The sequence below is a fragment of the Sphaeramia orbicularis genome, chromosome 5 (assembly GCF_902148855.1).
Source record: "Sphaeramia orbicularis chromosome 5, fSphaOr1.1, whole genome shotgun sequence".
Taxonomy (NCBI): Eukaryota; Metazoa; Chordata; class Actinopteri; order Kurtiformes; family Apogonidae; genus Sphaeramia; species Sphaeramia orbicularis.
In genome coordinates this window covers 28,116,638-28,134,838 of record NC_043961.1, presented here as the reverse complement: position 1 = coordinate 28,134,838, position 18,201 = coordinate 28,116,638, and the positions used below count along the sequence as shown (strand labels likewise).

General features: G+C 37.7%; 1 protein-coding gene across 1 annotated transcript in view; it reads right to left on the bottom strand.

The window, feature by feature from the left end:
* Positions 1-12,459, bottom strand: part of LOC115420156 (low-density lipoprotein receptor-related protein 1-like) — a 113,103-nt gene extending 100,644 nt beyond the window's left edge. The window contains 1 exon segment of the mRNA XM_030135398.1: positions 12,125-12,459. Coding sequence (XP_029991258.1) covers positions 12,125-12,200 — 76 coding nt within the window. The 5' untranslated portion in view covers positions 12,201-12,459.
* Positions 12,460-18,201: the final 5,742 nt, after the last annotated feature.

The window sequence follows — 18,201 nt, the reverse complement described above, 5'->3', positions numbered from 1 at the left end:
AGAAATGAGAGGAGGAGAATGAAGCTGATAGAAGACAGTAAACAGATGGAAATGACGTATGTAAAAAAACTAGATGAACTCCAGCAACATGACTATGTAGAGAGGGGTGAAGTATAAGTCAAAGGGGGGCAGGGCTCTCACAGCTGGGGACAGGCCTAAAGATCTGAGAAACAGGCAGAGCTGGGCTGGGATATTGAGATGGGATGGAGGAATGTCACACATGCTATCAATGAGCTGTCTGTGTGTTTACCAAAGTGGAGGCTGCGAGAAAATGCTTTGGGTCATCGCCATTTGGGCCGGATTACAAATGCACTGCCCTCTCCCCCCCCACCGCTGTCTGCTAGTCCTCCAAGAAGAGCTCAGTCTGGTGGGGAGGAAGCGTCCTCTCCTAAGGCAAACACGAGCCTCGCCCCCAGCCACAGCCCTATTTCCTCTAACACCCACAGCACTGCTATAAATAAGTTGGAGGCCTGCCCTCTGAGATCAGCCAGGACACTACAAAGCTGCAGCAGACACAGCAGCCTCATCACACACCACTCAACGGTGGCCGAGGTGAAGGCAGAATTAAAGTACCGCTAACAGTGTCGCTGAAAAGGAGCTCCAGGAGTATCTTCAAAAGCCGACTGTGTATGGTATTAAAACAAGGTGACCTTCGGACAAATGGGCAGCCACAAGTGTCCCTGCTCAAGTGCCCTTGAGCAAGAAAATCTGCACCACCTCCAGGATTACTATCAGTGTGTTGACCTCTAAAGTGAGTCAGACCTGGAACCAGAAAATCTCTGCAGCGATCAGTTTAGTTTCTGCAAATGTACCATCTTCATATGCTAATACAGAAAAAACCCCAATGATTAGTCTTTGGCAGCATCTTACAGGAATGATTTTAAACTGAATCTGTTGCATAAGACACAAATCTAACCCTAGCATCTACAAAGATTCATGAAGTTTTACATTTCCTGTGGGCTTTGTGGATTTAGATGCAAGATGTGATGTGGAAGAAAGACAGTGGGAGAGATGTAGAGACGTACAGCATGTGCAACACCTTTATTTTTCCATATACATAAAGATGATTGTTCTACATGATTATGGCTATTTTTATTTGCTACAAACAAAATAAAATATGGAGAGGAATGTTTGACATCTCGCAACTGGTACTGATGCTTGCAAAACTATTCCTAATAATAAAGCTGGGAAGTCTTGCAAAAGCATCAGGTGATTGTACTGGTTGAAATAAGCAGAGTGAAGTTTTTCAAGACACTGTAACATTGTCTGCCGGACAAAAAAAACATGTAGTTTAGTCTAGTGAAGATAGCATGTACTCACACTAATTAAACACTCTAAGAGTTTCTCAAGGGGACAAGATGGTCCTGTTGGCTCAAATACAATAAAACGTTTATGTGATAAAGCGTCATTATGTTTTTAAATACTTTAGGAAACAATTGTTTATACAAAAACAGGATAAACAACTTGACTTGGGTGAGTAATCACTTCTGGCCATACCTTAATACACACTTTTTCATTTCTGCTATTCTGGAATGAAAATTTAACACCCAATTTAACAGTGAATCACACTTAAATATCAGACTATGGCAGGAAAAAAAACATGCAACAAATAAATGCTGCAGGCAAGTAAACGAATGTTCATTAAGAATAAAATTAAAATATGTAGAAGAAGAAAAGTTCTTGTTGAAGGCTCTTTTTAGGTAATATGAGCCTGATTTCGGCAGTAGTCTAACACTATGGTCAGACAGCAGGTCTTAATGCACAATTCGGATTTTTTGGTGAAATTTGCTTTTTTGGTGTGCTCGTTGATATTACACATTAAATGCGACTTCTATCAATTTTGAGTATGAACAGAATGCGAACCTGAAGTGTCATGCGCAAAAGAGGTCCTGATGTAATACGTAACCACACAGGCATGCACTGTGTTTATGGAAGTAAATGTGGAGGCATCTTGTCTAAGCGTAAAATTGTGACGTTTGTTGCATCTCAGTGACGTAAAGGTCAGATAAATACAACCTGGCCATTCAAACTGAAGTCGCATTGCAAAATATCAGATGTGTCAGATTTAGGACCACATATAAGAGTGGCCTGAGTCGGATTTGAAAAAATTTGATTTGTGTTGTTCAAACTGTCTTTAACAGATCAAATACAGGTAACATATGGGCAAAAAAATCAGATTTAGGCCACATTTGCCTCCAGTCTGAACGTAACCTAAGAAAACAACCACAACCAAACCTAGAGTGAAGCATGAAGAAAGAAAGAAGGAGGGACAGAGGTCACTCTGTTGACCTTTGGGCTGACCTACAGGGGCTCACAGAGGGTCCATATGGGTAAAGGGTCTATACTGGCCTGTTTAAATGCAGCCTGCCACCTCCTCATTCTTTGCAGAAGAGCCATGAACATTTTAAGATTTTGTAATGGAAGAAAATGAGAAAAAGAGGAAGGGGAAAAATACATTTGTCATGTTACAAAACACAAAAATAGAGGCCCCAGCTGCACTTCTTAAATAAACCAATCTGGAAGAGTTCAGAGGGGATGGAGAAGTTTAAGAAAAGAGATAAAACTGAGCTAAAGTAAGGTCAACAAAAGACTGAGAGGATTTAGACATGGATATGAAGGGAATGGATGAGAAAGCACATGATTTCTAATAGCTGCCATTTATATTATAACATCAACCTCTGTAAAAATTGCAACATCACTGTCTGGATGAGGGAGTAGTTCAATACTGTTTTCCTACAGTTTTGTGAAGTTCCAGAACAGTCTCAGAGTTTGTGTTTAAGTCTACATAATTGTGTGTTATGCATGCACTTAAAGCTGAGGAGAATTAACATCAGGAATGTGCTCATGTCTGGTGATAGCTGCCAAGTAAAATGGTTCTCTGACAAGTAGGTCCTGCCTGTGACTGTTTGGATCTAACAGTTCAGATTTAAGCACAAACTCGATGTATTGATCTAATCTAAACCTTTATTGCATGGGGAGTCCACTGAGCAAAGCAAAGTAGTAAAATGTGAACTTAATTAAGAGCTATTTGCATGTCTGGCTGAGATTTCACAACGTCTGAACCCTACAGTGGTAATCAGCCATGACTGTGTATTTGTACTAGAGTCAGCATTGGAGCTCAGAGGGAGGAGGCTGCGACCTCCTTCACTTCCACATAAGGATTAAATCGAATTGAGCGGTGTAGTAGGGACGGAACTGAAAACCACAAGGTGTGATCCTCCATTATCAAGTAAGTCAGTGTAGACAAATCCCTTTGCCACACCACCACCAGAGTACATGCTGTATGTAGCTGCAGAGGGAGAAAAAAGACAATTAAGCCTGCTTAGTATGCTGCTGAGGGAAACTTATTAAAGAAGATTATATGGAATTCTTTAGTGCATTTTCATAAGACCAGCACAAGTTTCAAGACTCAAGAGTGTGACGCATGAGCTCTCTAGATTCTCTCGAACATTCTCTTATTTTCAGTATCCATGTGCAGAAACTCAGCAACTACACTGAAGGCGAAGGAGTGACATGTGCTTAAAAAACCTTGAAGAGAAGAACAACAAAACCTTGTCAGTGATCTAATGTGTAATGTTGCACTTGTTTCCCCACATTCAAGATACTTAATCAGTGCTAAGGAAAGAAGAAAGATGTTCAAGGAAATTTTGTATAATACATTCCACTTAGTAATGGTTTGCGTAGGATAGTAATAGTAGAGCAAACAGCTGCCCGTTCTCTTCCTAGAAGCACACAATGCACATAATCAGAGAGACCACACTGCCTACACACAAGCATCTGAGTGTGGGAAATCCTCCACAAAAAAATGTGAAAACCATGCAAAAATGGCGTTGAATACTCAGAATCGTACTGAGTAAAAAAGACTAATTAGATGTGATATCATCTTAATCTGGTTGTTAAGCGGTGACCATCTCTCAGGCACACTCTGTTCAGCTCAGGCAGAAGCCACAAGTAAAGACTGCCGGTCCACTGAAGGCTCATGTGAGAAGATTTTAGCTGCAGAGTGAATGGTCGGTTCAGGGATTAGTGTTACAATTAGCCTTATGTTAAGGGTAATGTTGGGTACTTTGTGTTTGGGATTAAGATTTTCTGAAGTAATCTAAATCAGAGTAATGTCTCTGCCTGAACAGTAGCTGCTGATGTGAATAAGTCTGTGCATTGTATTGCTGCTAAAGTAATTTTCCACAGTTAGAGTTTCATGATTTGGAAAGATTCAACCAAAATTATTGGTTGTAAAGGTATATATCACAGATACTGAAGTTTATCTGGATGTAACAACAACAAAATCATGATGTCTGTTTGGGGAATTCTTCCTTTGTTTACAGTGGTTGCATGTCTGTTCACTGACTCCTTTGTCCCTGAAAAAATGAATGTCAGTGAAAAAAAGCCTGACAGAGTGGCTTAAATGGATGGTGAAAAATGGACATGGAAACAAAAAATGACATTTCCTATGTGGAGCAGGACTCCTAGCTCAGCAATGTGTGCAACAAACAAGTAATATGACACTTGAGATCTCTCTAATACATTAATTATTGGAGTAAATTCATGAAAGGGTTCAGTCTGCAGTAAGAGTACGTGACTGCCTCCATTGTGCATTACGTAAGAGCAACCTGACAAATTTGGGTCAGAGCTTCACGCACAAGTCATCAAAACAAATAGTCCTTTCAGAATGATTCAGATGGAGAAGTTATACTTTACATTTCCATGATGGTATAAATGGTTTTACGTCAGTCGACCCCAGTCAGTTCAGCATTAAAGGACAGAAATGGTTTTCTGTTGCTTAACATTGAGTAGGTTCCTATGTTAAAGAAAAGAAGTCCAATTAATTTACACAGCCTGTTGGATATTAAGCACAGCCATCTAAAATCACTGCCTTCCATATTGTATGAGGCTTACTGAAGCAGTGATGTGTGAATACGACTGCGCCAGGCTTTTAATCATGACCAATAGTCTGTTATGAATGGTCAAATGTGGACTGAATCACTGCTCACTGTCCTGCATCGAACTCAAGGTCTGTGTGTGAATGTGGGATAATCCAGGTGAAGTGCGCCAAGTCAAATGACTAGTATCACAAAGTAGTTCAGAAGATACACTTCTCCTCCATCTGCCTCTATAATATTCTCGTCTAAAGAAGATACAGCTTCTCAACCTAATTTAAGGCTTTTCTTTCTCCATCACACACTTACTGTATGTAGATACAAATTTGCTGAGTAACATTTAAGACATATACTGATTAGAGCTGCTCTAAACAAGAGCTAAAAGTACATGAAAATGTGTGATTCTGAAGCGCGCATCGATACTAATCTCATTTCTCTAAGACATGAGTGTCGTTGGACCTGGGCATTCAGGGCTTAAGCCCCGGATGTTTTGGCAGTAGCCCCAGATCTCTGAGCACACTGTTTTTGTTTCTTGTTTTTTTTTTTTAAATAAGCATATGAACAAATACATGTCCTCTTCATCATTGGCACCTGCAGCCGCACGTCTGTACATCTGTATGGCCTGTGCGTACTGAGTGAAATTTGAGAGAGAGAACAGGGTGGGGAGCAACTTTTCAAACCCTCTTGCCTCTCCCATTGCATATGCCGTGCATCCCCCCCCCCCGGTGTTACGAACTAAGGTACATCTAAGTACTTACAGAGAACCCCCCCCCCCCCTACAAACTATTCACCCCCCCTCGGTCGCAAATTTGTTTTTTAAGCCCCAGATGTTTTCAAGTTCTAACAACACCCATGCTCTAAGATATCTGTTAAACTACATTCAGCACTCGGTAAGCTTAGAGCAGCTGTTAGCTAAATTTGTCTACCAGCATCTGAATAGATCACAAATTTATAACATATCTCATTTTTGTGTAATCAAGACACAAAATAAAGTGTTAAAATAAAAATGACACAGTGGTTTCACTAGCGGTTATGTTCTGTTTGGTTTTCCTGGACTCCAGGCTGGTTGCCAAACAACCTTTTTATAATAACAAGACTTCAGGTGTTTGCAGCTGGAAATCTCCAAAATGTATATATCCAAGAGCTCCATTCACCCGTAAGGGAACCGTGGTGTTATCAACAACTTATGACCATTACTGTTCACTCATGATATGTCTGTTTTCTTAAGTGTCATCTCTCATTCTATAATAATATCAAGAAAAATGTGGCATATCTCAAATATGTGATAACAATATTACAACAATAACGACATGAAATAAATAAACAAATCGATAAAGTCACTAATGAACTGAAGTCAGGAACTTTTACTTGGTTTCTAACAATTTACTTTTAAGATTGTAATAAAAAATAAAGAGGGGATATTATATTATCACTGATGTTACAATAGCAATTTTAACCCTTAAACACCTACAGTCATTTTCTGTGTAATTTATTACTTCTTAGTATTATATCCTCAACATTTTCCAGTGATGATCAGGCATAATCTTCTATTTTTTACTGACTAAATAGATTTTGATATAAACTTAGAGTGCATTCAAAGATTATTACATAAGATTATTATCTATCATTTGTTAAACTATTTGGGTTTTATTAGTGACGTTCACAACATCCATCTGGGTCATATCTGATGCCAGTGAAAAGCTAGGAAACTGCATTTTACCAAAAGCATTTACATGTATTGATAGTATTAGTGGATCAAAAGTTATTACACATCTTATATGACTAGATGCCTTTGGTTTAGATGTTTTAGATCACTGTTTAGATCACTGAGGGCTGAAAGGTTAAAAAGTTGCCAGCTAATGCAGCCGTAATGTAAATACTGTATATGTAATTCATGTTCCTGATACTCCCAAACAGGCTTCCTCTCATCTTGCTTTGTTGGAGCCTCCTGAGACTCACTCCTATCTCCCATCCTTAAATAGCTCCATCTAGATAGTGTATCTCAATCAGTGGGTCACAACTCTAAAGTGGGTCACAAGACTATTATGATGAGCTTGTCCATAAAGATCCAGGGTACGTTGAATACAAAAGATGACAGAACTGAAACGGCATGTGTGCAGTAATTTGTATGGACATTATTAATTTCCGTTCTGACAATAACATGGGGAGTTGAGAGCATTTTCCCAATCTCCGTTTGTAGTAAAAAAGCAGTTAAGATTCAATACATTATCTTAATTAAAAAAGAAGACAAATGTAGAGCATCACACAGTATGAGTGTAAGCAGCATCTTATTTAATCCACAATGTTGTATCTGTTCAGTGGTTATTATCTAAGCATGTACTGTTTAACATTGCGACTGTACAGAAATTATAGCATAGTAATGGTAATAATCTGAATTTTAGAAACCATCTGAGCTGTTTTTCCCCATAGGTGCTGACAAAAGCGTCTGATATAATCAATAATGCAGTCACAGCTGATTTTCTTTTTTTTTTTTTTTTTTTTTTTTTAACCATACCATTTAAAGCTGCAAGAGCTGAAGTTCAGGGCTACAACATACAGTATATACACTTTCCTGCTACAGCTCTTTCCTCTTAGTGCTAAATATAAATATAGATGACCTGATGCTGTTTCATACCAGTGAGCCATGGAACAGAGCAGCAGAGTCACATCTGACTGAACCTGATCAGCAGATTACACTGGTCTACAAGCACAATGCCTCCGCCAGTACCAAATCTGAGTCATAAATAAAGAAAAACTAAAAGTGCTAGTTGGCTATAGTTTTCCAGATACAGTATTGGGTGAAAATCTGTGAATTATGAAGAGAATGGGATTTACTCAACAGGAATGTCATGCTCTAAACTCCAGTTCTACCTCAAAACACTGTCCAAACATTATTCACTTTTCAGATTATTTCTTGTGCATTATATAAACATGCACAAATATGTATATACAGTCATGGAAAAAAATATTAGACCACCCTTGTTTTCTTCAATTTCTTGTTCATTTTAATGTCTAATACAACTAAAAGTACATTTGTTTGGACAAATATTATCATCATATCATTTAACAGCTAATATCTAGCCATTTTCCATGGTTTTCTTGATAATAACCAAAATCAATCAAGTTCTTACATCAATAGCTATGGTATCATACTGCCAAAAACAGTGCTTTTAGGCATTCCATGTTTTCTTTTCTGTCTGTTTAAGTCACGATACACACAGGAGTTTTTTAATTGATTGCATAACCAATGTTTTTGATGACTTTTGATGGTCTAATATTTTTTTACGTGACTATATATAACATTTCATCATACATTAGTCAACCTGCATTTTTGTTTTTAATCTTATCAAAATATGCAAGACTTAACGCATTTTATCTAATTTCCAAAAAAATGTACCTATAAAAAAAACTATGGTCAGCCAAATCTATCTTCTCTGCAGCCTGAAAAATCCACAGAATTGACTATAATACATTCCCTCCCAGACCACTTGAATTACAAAATGCTAAATGACCCAATCATGCTACAAAACTATGAAGCACTGCCGCTTTAACGTATATAAGCAGTACTATTGTTAAGCACTGATGTCAAACACATCCACACACACATGCAGAGCGGTGTTTAAACAGTCTTCATCTGTTATTTAGATTACTGCTTTTCTGTCTCTACTTTCACATGTTGAGAACCAAACAAATGTACTCTGAAGTCCATATACTGCCCGCAGCTGTCATTAAACTGTGAGGTGGTAACCTTTTGGCCATGTGGATGTCGCTGTGATGGCAGGGTCACCCTCACAGCAGCCAAATGCTAGGACAGTTCTTAGTCCTCTAACAAATGTTACATCAGGGAATGTCCACAGTGGAGAGAGTCAGGGGGTGAGAACTGCTGGATGGTGAGTTAATTAAGAAGCAGCCTTTATAACCATACATGCGACATAAAGGAAGCAGTAAAGGGAGAAAAATGTCAATATGAGCAAAGATGAAGCGAGGAAGTAAGCATTTCAGTGGTGTTAAAATGTTCATCTGGATTTCTGCATGAAAAATACTGAAATGATTAACAGCCACCTGCGACCAAAACATTTGATCCACTAATCCTATCAATACATGATAGAAATAATTTAAGTAAAATACAGTTTCCTAGCTTTTCATTGGAAACAGATTTGATCCATTTGGTTGTTAAAAGGCTCTGTAGTGAATGTGGAAACAGTCATATTGTGCAGCAGTGACTCACTAAAATAAAACCCATGTAGTTTGATAATAGCAGTAGTTGTAGATACTTGTTATTATGTTCAGTTAATGATATATTTTGTTGAAAATGTCACTTTTGCTTCAGTTTTCTCTCTTCTAATATTGAATTTACTGAACTTTTACAAACATCTGCATGATCAGTAAATTAAATACAGGAAAATACCTGCTTTTAACTGAAAAATGCAGAGGGTCAAGTAATAAATACTGAAAAATTACTCAGAAAAGGCTTGATGTAGAGAAAAAATTCACTTGTAAATCACCACACAAAACAGTTCTAGGTCTTTAAGGGTTAAAAAATATTTTGGCTGTCTTCACTGATCCTGGGTACACTTCCCCATTTTTATTTCGACGAGGAGATGTTTACCACTTTAAAACTTCAGGAAACGTCCTGTCCATTTCTGAGGGTCCAGTGATCTCTTTGTTGGAATGACATTACTTTCATACAGTGAAACGATGTGAATTCTTTCATTAGGGCATTTTCCTCTGGGCCCCCAATTAGTAGCGTTTTCTGAACAATTTGAGACTGTTCATAGAGGTCTCCGCAGGGAAACAAGACCCAATTAAACTCTGGGCGTGTTTGGTGGCCCTGGTTCTTTTGCTCTTGCAACACTACCACGATATTGAGAGAAAATCTTTAGAAGCTGAGAAAATTAAAAACGAAGTTCTAGCAAGAATTAATGAAACTTAACCAGTAGCATGTGTGGTTCAAAGAGGTTTCATTCAGAGAGGTAATCAAAAAGCTAGAAAAAGCATTTTTAACTGCTTGGGAAGGAGGATCAAATGAAGAAGCTTAGAAAAAAACAGACACAGTCATATGTTGGTGAATGATAATGAGAATTTCCTATTATTTTTGGAGATGCAACCACACATGGGAGGTGATCTTCAAATTATTATGTATTGTGTGTGATTATATGGTATGTGCTGCTTTTGTATGTTTGGATTATACGTGCTGTCTCTGTTTGATTGTACTGATACTTTACTGTTCTCTTTCATCTTTTTTTTTTCTCTTTACTGATTTATCTTGTCTCTTAGCTGTCTTAACTTTCTCTTCTTAATTAATGTGCTCTAATATATTGTTTTTTTTAGGGTGCCTATTGTCATCAGGAGCAGGATACTAGCCATGTTGGTTATTGATACAGGGTCAAAACACGATATTCAAAATCTCTTTGACAGGACATTTTAGAGACAATTTGACAAATTAGTGTCGCTAAATGACCCACATTTTTAGTTTTAAATAAATTTTTGCTTTAGTTGGACCATAAGGGATTATCAAAACAAGGAACTACTTTATATTGAAATAAATGTTGAAACGGCAATCAATTACAGTTCGCTGATGGGACATTACTGTGTTTTGACCCAATAGTTAATTAATTGGGATTGTCCACGATACAATAAACTAATAAACTAAACTAAATTATGGGTGTCAATAAAACACTAAATATCAACCCTAATCTGCTATCCAAGTTACATATATCCATGATGCCATCTGTAAATAAATCTATTTCCTGGAGATGTTCTGTCAAACACAGCAGCCTCTGCATCACAGTGGGTTTTCACTCCAGCTAAGGTTTGGCCGTCTCATCTGTGGGAAGGCTGACTCATCAAATCACAGTTTTAAGACACGGAGGAGGGAGAATTCTCTAAAACAATAACTGTGCATCAAGTTTGTTTTATGGAAAGATTTCTCTGTTATTACAGCAGACTACCTAGGCTATCTTCGTGGATGTAATTTATGTGGATTGAGCTCCTTAAGAACCTTACAGAACTTGAATGCCAAGTGCAAAGAGATGACTTCAAAGGGAAAACCTTCTCTGAGTTATGGGTGAATCTGGATGCAGCTCCACTAAACGAATTCAGTGAAATTAAAGAAATGTAAAATGGACAACCAAAGCTTTCTAAGCAGCTGGTGTTCATTATTGGATTTTTTACATTCTTAACACATCGAGTTGTCTGACCTGAAGCATTTAGCAAAAATAAACACAGTGATTTTTCATTCCACAGCAAGGCTTCTCTGATAACGCCCTTTTTCTTTCACACCAAACAGAACTACGTGTGAATGGGACTGTAAAGCTTAATAGTTTCCAGAAGTTGTTCCAGGCCGTGAAGGTTTGTACGTGTGTGTGTGTGTGTATTCACAAGGTCGTAGCAGGAGCTGTGTTGAAGTCCTCACAGTTTGATCACAATAAGACTGTTGGCATTGAAGGGTGGTTGTTGCTACAGCTCAGGTGATAAAGTGAAGAATCAGACTGATGCACACATCTGTCGCAGTGCTTTACTGTCTGCACCAAAACACCTCTGAACTTACTGATCAGGAGGGAAAAAATGACTGAGAGAAGCACTGTGCATGGATGGATTATTCTGGGGTGTTAAAACAGAAAACACATGAAAACTAAACAAGACAGAAAGTCCCTGGAGCTGTAAAATATGACACTGTGATTGGATTGGGGGGGTGAAAAAACAGGACTACTGTCATCACTCACTAAAAACTGTTGAACATGAGCTGCCTTTTTTTTTTTTTTTTTTATAGCCCAGACAGGGTTTTGTCAGGTACATAAGAGGTCCACAGAGGATGAGGATGAGGCTGAAGGGATGACATCTTTAAAGACATGACACGGGTCATCAATGAGCCTCTCTGTCAATGCAGCACTGATCGACCTACAGTTGTGCTGATCTGAGACCTGCCTCAGATCAGGTTCTATCTGAATCTGGACTTGTAAATAAGTGCTTTAAGGAGCCACCGGGCCTGTGCTACAGTTTGATGACTGAATGTCGGTGTTAATGTGTCACATCTACTGCTGTGACACTGCAACATTCACATGTGGCACCGACAGACACAAACAAAAGACTGCTTTAATTGTCTCGACTAGATCTCATGTCTTCCACGTTGCTTTTTTTTTTTCTCTCAATCTGTGCTCATTCCTCCAAGGTAAAGTCTACAGTTCCATAGTAGGTGCATAGTTTTATGGCTTTTACACAATGATCCTTAAATGTGTTCTGCTTACCATCAACAGCCTTTACTGGAGGGACTACTTCCAAACTGTGCAACAATCCAAAGACAAGCAATCCTGTTGCCAGCATGTTGGCCGTGGTGCGCAACACTGTAGCCTATCTTGAAAGAATATTAGTCATCAATCGGCTCTTGGTCCTGTCTGTCTGTTTTTCTGTCTGTCTGTCAGGCTGGAGGTTGCAGACAGGCGACGACGTGTACCCGTGTCCAGGCGGTGATGCTCCTCAGTGGAAAACCGCTGCTTTCTGTGTGCGCAACCAAGCCGACACAGCCGACACCGTCTGCCCACTCACAGGAGGGTTTTAGCAGACTGTCAAGGCAAAAGAAAAAAAAAAAAAAAAAAAAAAAAAAAAAAAAGAAGAGCAAAGAGCCGAGGCTTTTCCCAGCCCTGGGGTTGCTCAGGGGCTCCTCGGATGCATGGACAGCCCTGCCACAAAGGCTAGCAGGCAGGCTGGACTGAGCATCAAGCTAGCCCGGCTTCCAGTCGAGATGAAGCAGAGCAGGCGCCTCTGATCCTGCAGTTGTCCGCCTTTTGTTCCGCCTGCCCCGGTGAAGAAGCCACAGAAGGGAAGAAAGAACCGGATCAAATGTTCCTCTCCTCCCCACTGCCTCTGCTGCTGGCCACAGATTGAGCCTGAAGCCCGGAGCCCAGTCAGTCAGCGGTCTGAGTGACGTCGGCATCAGCAGTGCCTCCGGCTGCACCCCCTCCCCTCCCCCTGAACCCCCCTCCCTCCACCAGCACCACCACCCGACACCCCATCATCCATTTCCATCAAATCACACTCACACTCATGCAAACTTAACCAGACCAGAGCTCCCCTTTCTGTTGTAGATCCCATTTCAATATATGGGATGTTTAGCATTTATTCTGCTCTTTTATAGTGTGCAAAAAAAAAAGAGAAGAAATGCAATATATCCTTATATCCTATTAGTTTTATTATTTGATACCTTTCTTTAATATGCACATTTATTCTATTTTTTGTATATTTTTGCTGTTTTATTTAGACTCAGTGATGCATTTTGTCCTTTATATCGATGGCCAAAAAACAAAACCTCCTATCTGCAAATTTTTAGATTTTGAGTTTTCACATTAAATGGACTGCACTTTGGGAGGCATAAATACCTAGTATGTATTGTTAACAAATAATATAGACAGAGAGTCTGAGAACAGTAGAATATGCTTGGATATCTTTAACAAAGACCATACTATAATAAAACTAGTCGTTTTTTTTTTTTTTAATTTCCTGAAAAAAGTGATTTTTTTCAGATAAGAGGTTTTGTATTCTGGCCATCAATATGGGGATTAGAGTTGTACAGCTTTACTTAAAAAATAAATAATAAATAAATAAAAAAAATACATTTAAAAAAAAAAAAAAAAAAACGCCATCCACTGCAAAGGACATAAAATAAAATAAAATAAAATAAAATAAAATAAAATAAAATAAAATAAAATAAAATAAAATAAAAGTTATATCATGCTGTTTCCAATCAAGGTAATTATTTAATGCATAAAACCCATTCTTTTACTTTCCTGGCCCTCTGGAGGATACACCTGCTGCCCTCTGAGCCACAGCATCGTAATCTCATTTTGATGCACACTGTAAATCTGAAGGACAAGTAAAGCCTATATGTCTATGTCTTTTAAGCAGTCAATAAGGGCTATAAAAATGATAATATTTGCCTATAATTAAAGACATCTTGTAACCTACATAATCCACATAGCTGCTTAATTTAGCCAAGAGGCTTTACCAAACTGTTTGACTAAAGAACAACGGAAACTAAAGCACAGATTTTATTCAGCGCACACATCTCTTCCAAGGTTGAACATTTGCTTTCTCTCTAAATAAAATAAAATAGCCTACAGATGTTTTAACACTGCACTTGAAGTAGATCCGCTGACTTCTTTCAAGGAGACTAAAACTCTTTTTCAATAATTAATTCAAGGGAACTGTAAATGCAAAAAGCTACTGAACTCAGAAAGCAGACAAGAATTAAAGGTATGGATACAATAGACCTACTGGCAAAAAAGAAAGAAAAAAAGAAAAAGAAGCATTATACTGAATAAAATGTGTCGACTTCACTTTCTATTCCACCTGCAAATGTCAGTGATTATAATAACTGCCAATAACAGTTCCGATGTTCATATGTGTATGTGTTTGTTCTACTGATGTTCACATATGATTTTTTTTTTGTGGGCAAAGAAACTATAAGTGCATAACATTAACATCAATATTTTGGGGACCTTCTAGAATGGAACAACCTTTGGGAAATGTAATTAGACACAGCTATTGTTTAATGTCAAGTCAGGCTGTATAACGTTATTCTGACGCTTCTCTCTAGTGCTTTTGGTTCATGGTTGATTCATGGGAATAACAGGCCCATTCTACCATATGTCCAATAAATTATGTCAAAAATGTGGTCATCAGGTTTGGCAGGGCTTCTAATTTACATGCAAACCTAAACAGAAATGCATCTACTTTATCTATAAAAGGTCATTATATCAACTGTTTTTGAGATGTAGTCACCAGATGCTCCACTCTTTACATGGAGAACCTGCTCGTATTTTTCAAGAAATGTCAAAAACAGTCCATACTTAATTAGATTTATATTCCAAATGTTTCCCAAATTGACCCTTGATGAGTTTTATCATGCAAAAGAAAAACAAAATGCACCATTACTCCATAAGATGTGGAGCACTGAAAAACAAAGACAAAGCAAATGGTGCTTGATTTATATTCCACACATCATTTTCTTTTGTCTTTGTTGACAAGACAAGGACATTTAAAATGATCTCGCCATCAAATAAAATTCATCAACTTAAAATTTGAGTAGTTTAGTTCAGAGGCAGTGAGATTTTTTTTTTTTCAAGCATACTGGAATTGATTTTTTTTTTTTTTTTTAATCAAGGCAATCTTACCATGACCCCAACAGTGACATTTTATGTGTGAAATGCTGCGCAGCACTGACACCTAGTGGGTCTACAGTATCAGTGTGAAATTCAGAGAACAAAAGATCCTTTGTTGAGGAAAAAAAAGTCATTATTTAACATACTGTAACAGTGACTGGCTTTATGTCATCTTATCTGTCTCACTCTGCTTGCATTAGAGATTCTACACTGTGTCATTGTCACGTATCGAAAGAACCTCAAAAATCCTTTTCATGGCTTTTTTTTAATCTCTATATTTACTGAAACACATGAAGAGCCATGAAACAGACAAGTGAGCAGCAGCATAAAAAAAGCAGTCTTTGTTTTTTCTTTACAACATTCATCTCCCCTGTTCACTCTTCATCTTATTTTATAGAAGCTGGGATGTTTTGGTATGACCAGAGGTGCTTGACTTAGAGCTTTGAGCATGGGTTACATAGCAACAGTCACACAACTCACATTCTTAACCTATCAAATGTTGACGTGCTGTCCAAAAATGTCCCCTTGCTAAAACTGTTTGTGCAGTCTAACCTAACTCAAAGCAGACATGCAAAGAAGGAAACAGGACAGGAATGACACGGAGGGAAAGACTTTCAAAATAAATTGCACAAAAGAAACACACACACTAACCACAGGCATGCACATATGTTATGCACACACTAGAGTTTTACATAATTCATCAGCAGTGTGCCTCAGGGTGGCACTGTTTTTACAAAGTTAGTGAAAAGTTTGGCTGGTAGAGGCAGCAGACAGCAGGTTTGTGTTGTATTCTAGACTCAGTAGACTCTATATTGAACATGTGGTGGGATCTGTGTGTTAAAGCTGCTCTATACATCTATCATACAGTCACTGAGAAAAAATAACAGCAACACTGAAGCTATTTCACAGTTGGTTTTCATTTTAATTAACTTTAAAATGGCTGTAACAGCAAAAAATGGTGATTGATAGTAAGTGAAAACACAAAATACAGATTAAAAGCTGATATGGAATATATTAACTCAACAACAATGCTGTTTTTTTCTCAAATATTTCTTATTTTCTTGTTTGTCTTCTTGTTGAAAGAGTGCAATACAAAGCAGCGGTGACTCTTCACATCTACCAGCAGGTGGCAGCAAAACACAGCCATGATGATGAGGAGTTCAGTGTCCCTCCACACAGAATTCTTTTAAATTTTTTAAATTTAATTTTCACACTCAACTCAACCAATCACAACAAATATGCCATAAACACTTTGTTCGCTGCATTTACCAACACAACAAGTGAAGAAAATGAGCATAAGAGCGAGAAAAAAACAGTATAAGAGGTTATTTTATGAAAGCTAACATCATTTAGTATCTTAGAATCTAATAATAATATTTTTATCTCAGTTTTCACTAACAGGTCAGGCATGAATGTGTGTTATATGCGTTTATGTGCGACACACATAGAAACAGAGGGATCAGCTCTAATGGCTCAAACTGATATTTGACCCTCCAGCCATTAGAGAGTGACTCACTGGTACTGTGTATACACATCTTTCATTATTCTGACATTTTGTGCTGCATTAATACCTCACCTAACTCATCTCTAAGCATTTTTCTTTTCCACCCGTACCTCTGGTTTATTGATCCGAGCCTCGTCAGCATCGTGTTAGAGCATCACACTCTCTCTGGCTGTTGAGTGACTCATATATAATCCTGCAGTTTTGAGGGACTAGTACACAGTTCAGAACATAATATTCTCTCTGATAAAATAAGAACTACACTGTGATAACCTAGGTTTACTAGCAACTCAGAAATTTGATTACTGATGCTGTCTTTTGGGTCACTTTTTTATTCCTTGCGCTATTATTGTTTTTATTTTGAGGTGTGACGTTGCCTTTTTATTGCATTCTCTGTGTTTTTCTCTTTTTTGTATTTATTGAATTGTTCTTTTCTCACTTAACCAGCTGAAACGATACAAAAAATCAGTTTTCCAAGAGTGTTATGACAATATGTTAAGATAAAACAAGCAAAACAACTTTCATACTTTGCACATAAATAGATAATTAAATACAGTGTCTGATTATATGCAATAAAAGAAAATTGAACAATTATAGGACAGGTTAAATCTAATATTGTTCATATTTTTGTCCTCTTTTTTTCACTTCATCATCTGTTTTGTTGCACTACCTTTTGAGTTTCCTGTCTTGTCTTTTATACTTGTGTGTTTGCTCATGCCATATACGTAAAGTTATCACCATCATTACTATTACTGTCATTAAATTCACTCATAAACCCATAAAGACCCAGTGCTTCTTTTGTGGCAGTATGATATTTCTCTAAATCTACCCTTTCTGAAGTGATTTATCAACATTTGTTGTAATTTCACCCTTTGTGTTTTGCTTTATTTCAGAGAAAATTATGTATTTTACTATATTTAATTTACTGATCATGTAGATGTTCATAAAGCTCAAATTAAAGTTGAGGGTTATATCAAAAACTGATGAAACTGAAGAAAAAGTGACTCTTTCAGCAAAATCTATCATTAACTGAACATAATCCCAGTGTGTCCATCCACTGTCACTGATCCAACTGTATGGGTTTTACTGGTGAATCAATGTTGTAGAAGATGACAGTGTTTCCACATTCACTATGGGGCCACTGGATGTCCACATGGATCATATCTGATGACCATGAAAAGATGACAAACTGCATTTTACACCAATTATTTAGATGTATTGATAGGATTAAGTGGATCAGAAGTTATTAAACATTTTAGATCAGTAGATAACCTGAGGCATCGGTGGATGTTTGGGTCTTTATGGGTTAAATATGATGAAAAATGAAACTCACAACACAGAAAGGCCTCTGTAAAAGTTGAAATATAATGCTTCAAGATGACTATTTTTGAACAGAGCTCGCATGAGTAAAAGATCAGACACCAGATGTTGCTTCTAGGCGGTAGAATATTTTCAAAGTAAAATTCCCTTCACATAATAGTGTGTAATAGTTGTTGATGTCAAGCAAGAGGAAATAACAGCCTCTAAATATTAAAGCAATATTTCAGTGAGCAAATGTGTTATGTTTATGGAGCACTCCAGCATGTTTTATGTCTTCCACTCCTCACAAAAATACATCTTTCAAAAAAACTGACACCTACTAAGTCGCTGCTCTGCTTTCAAGATT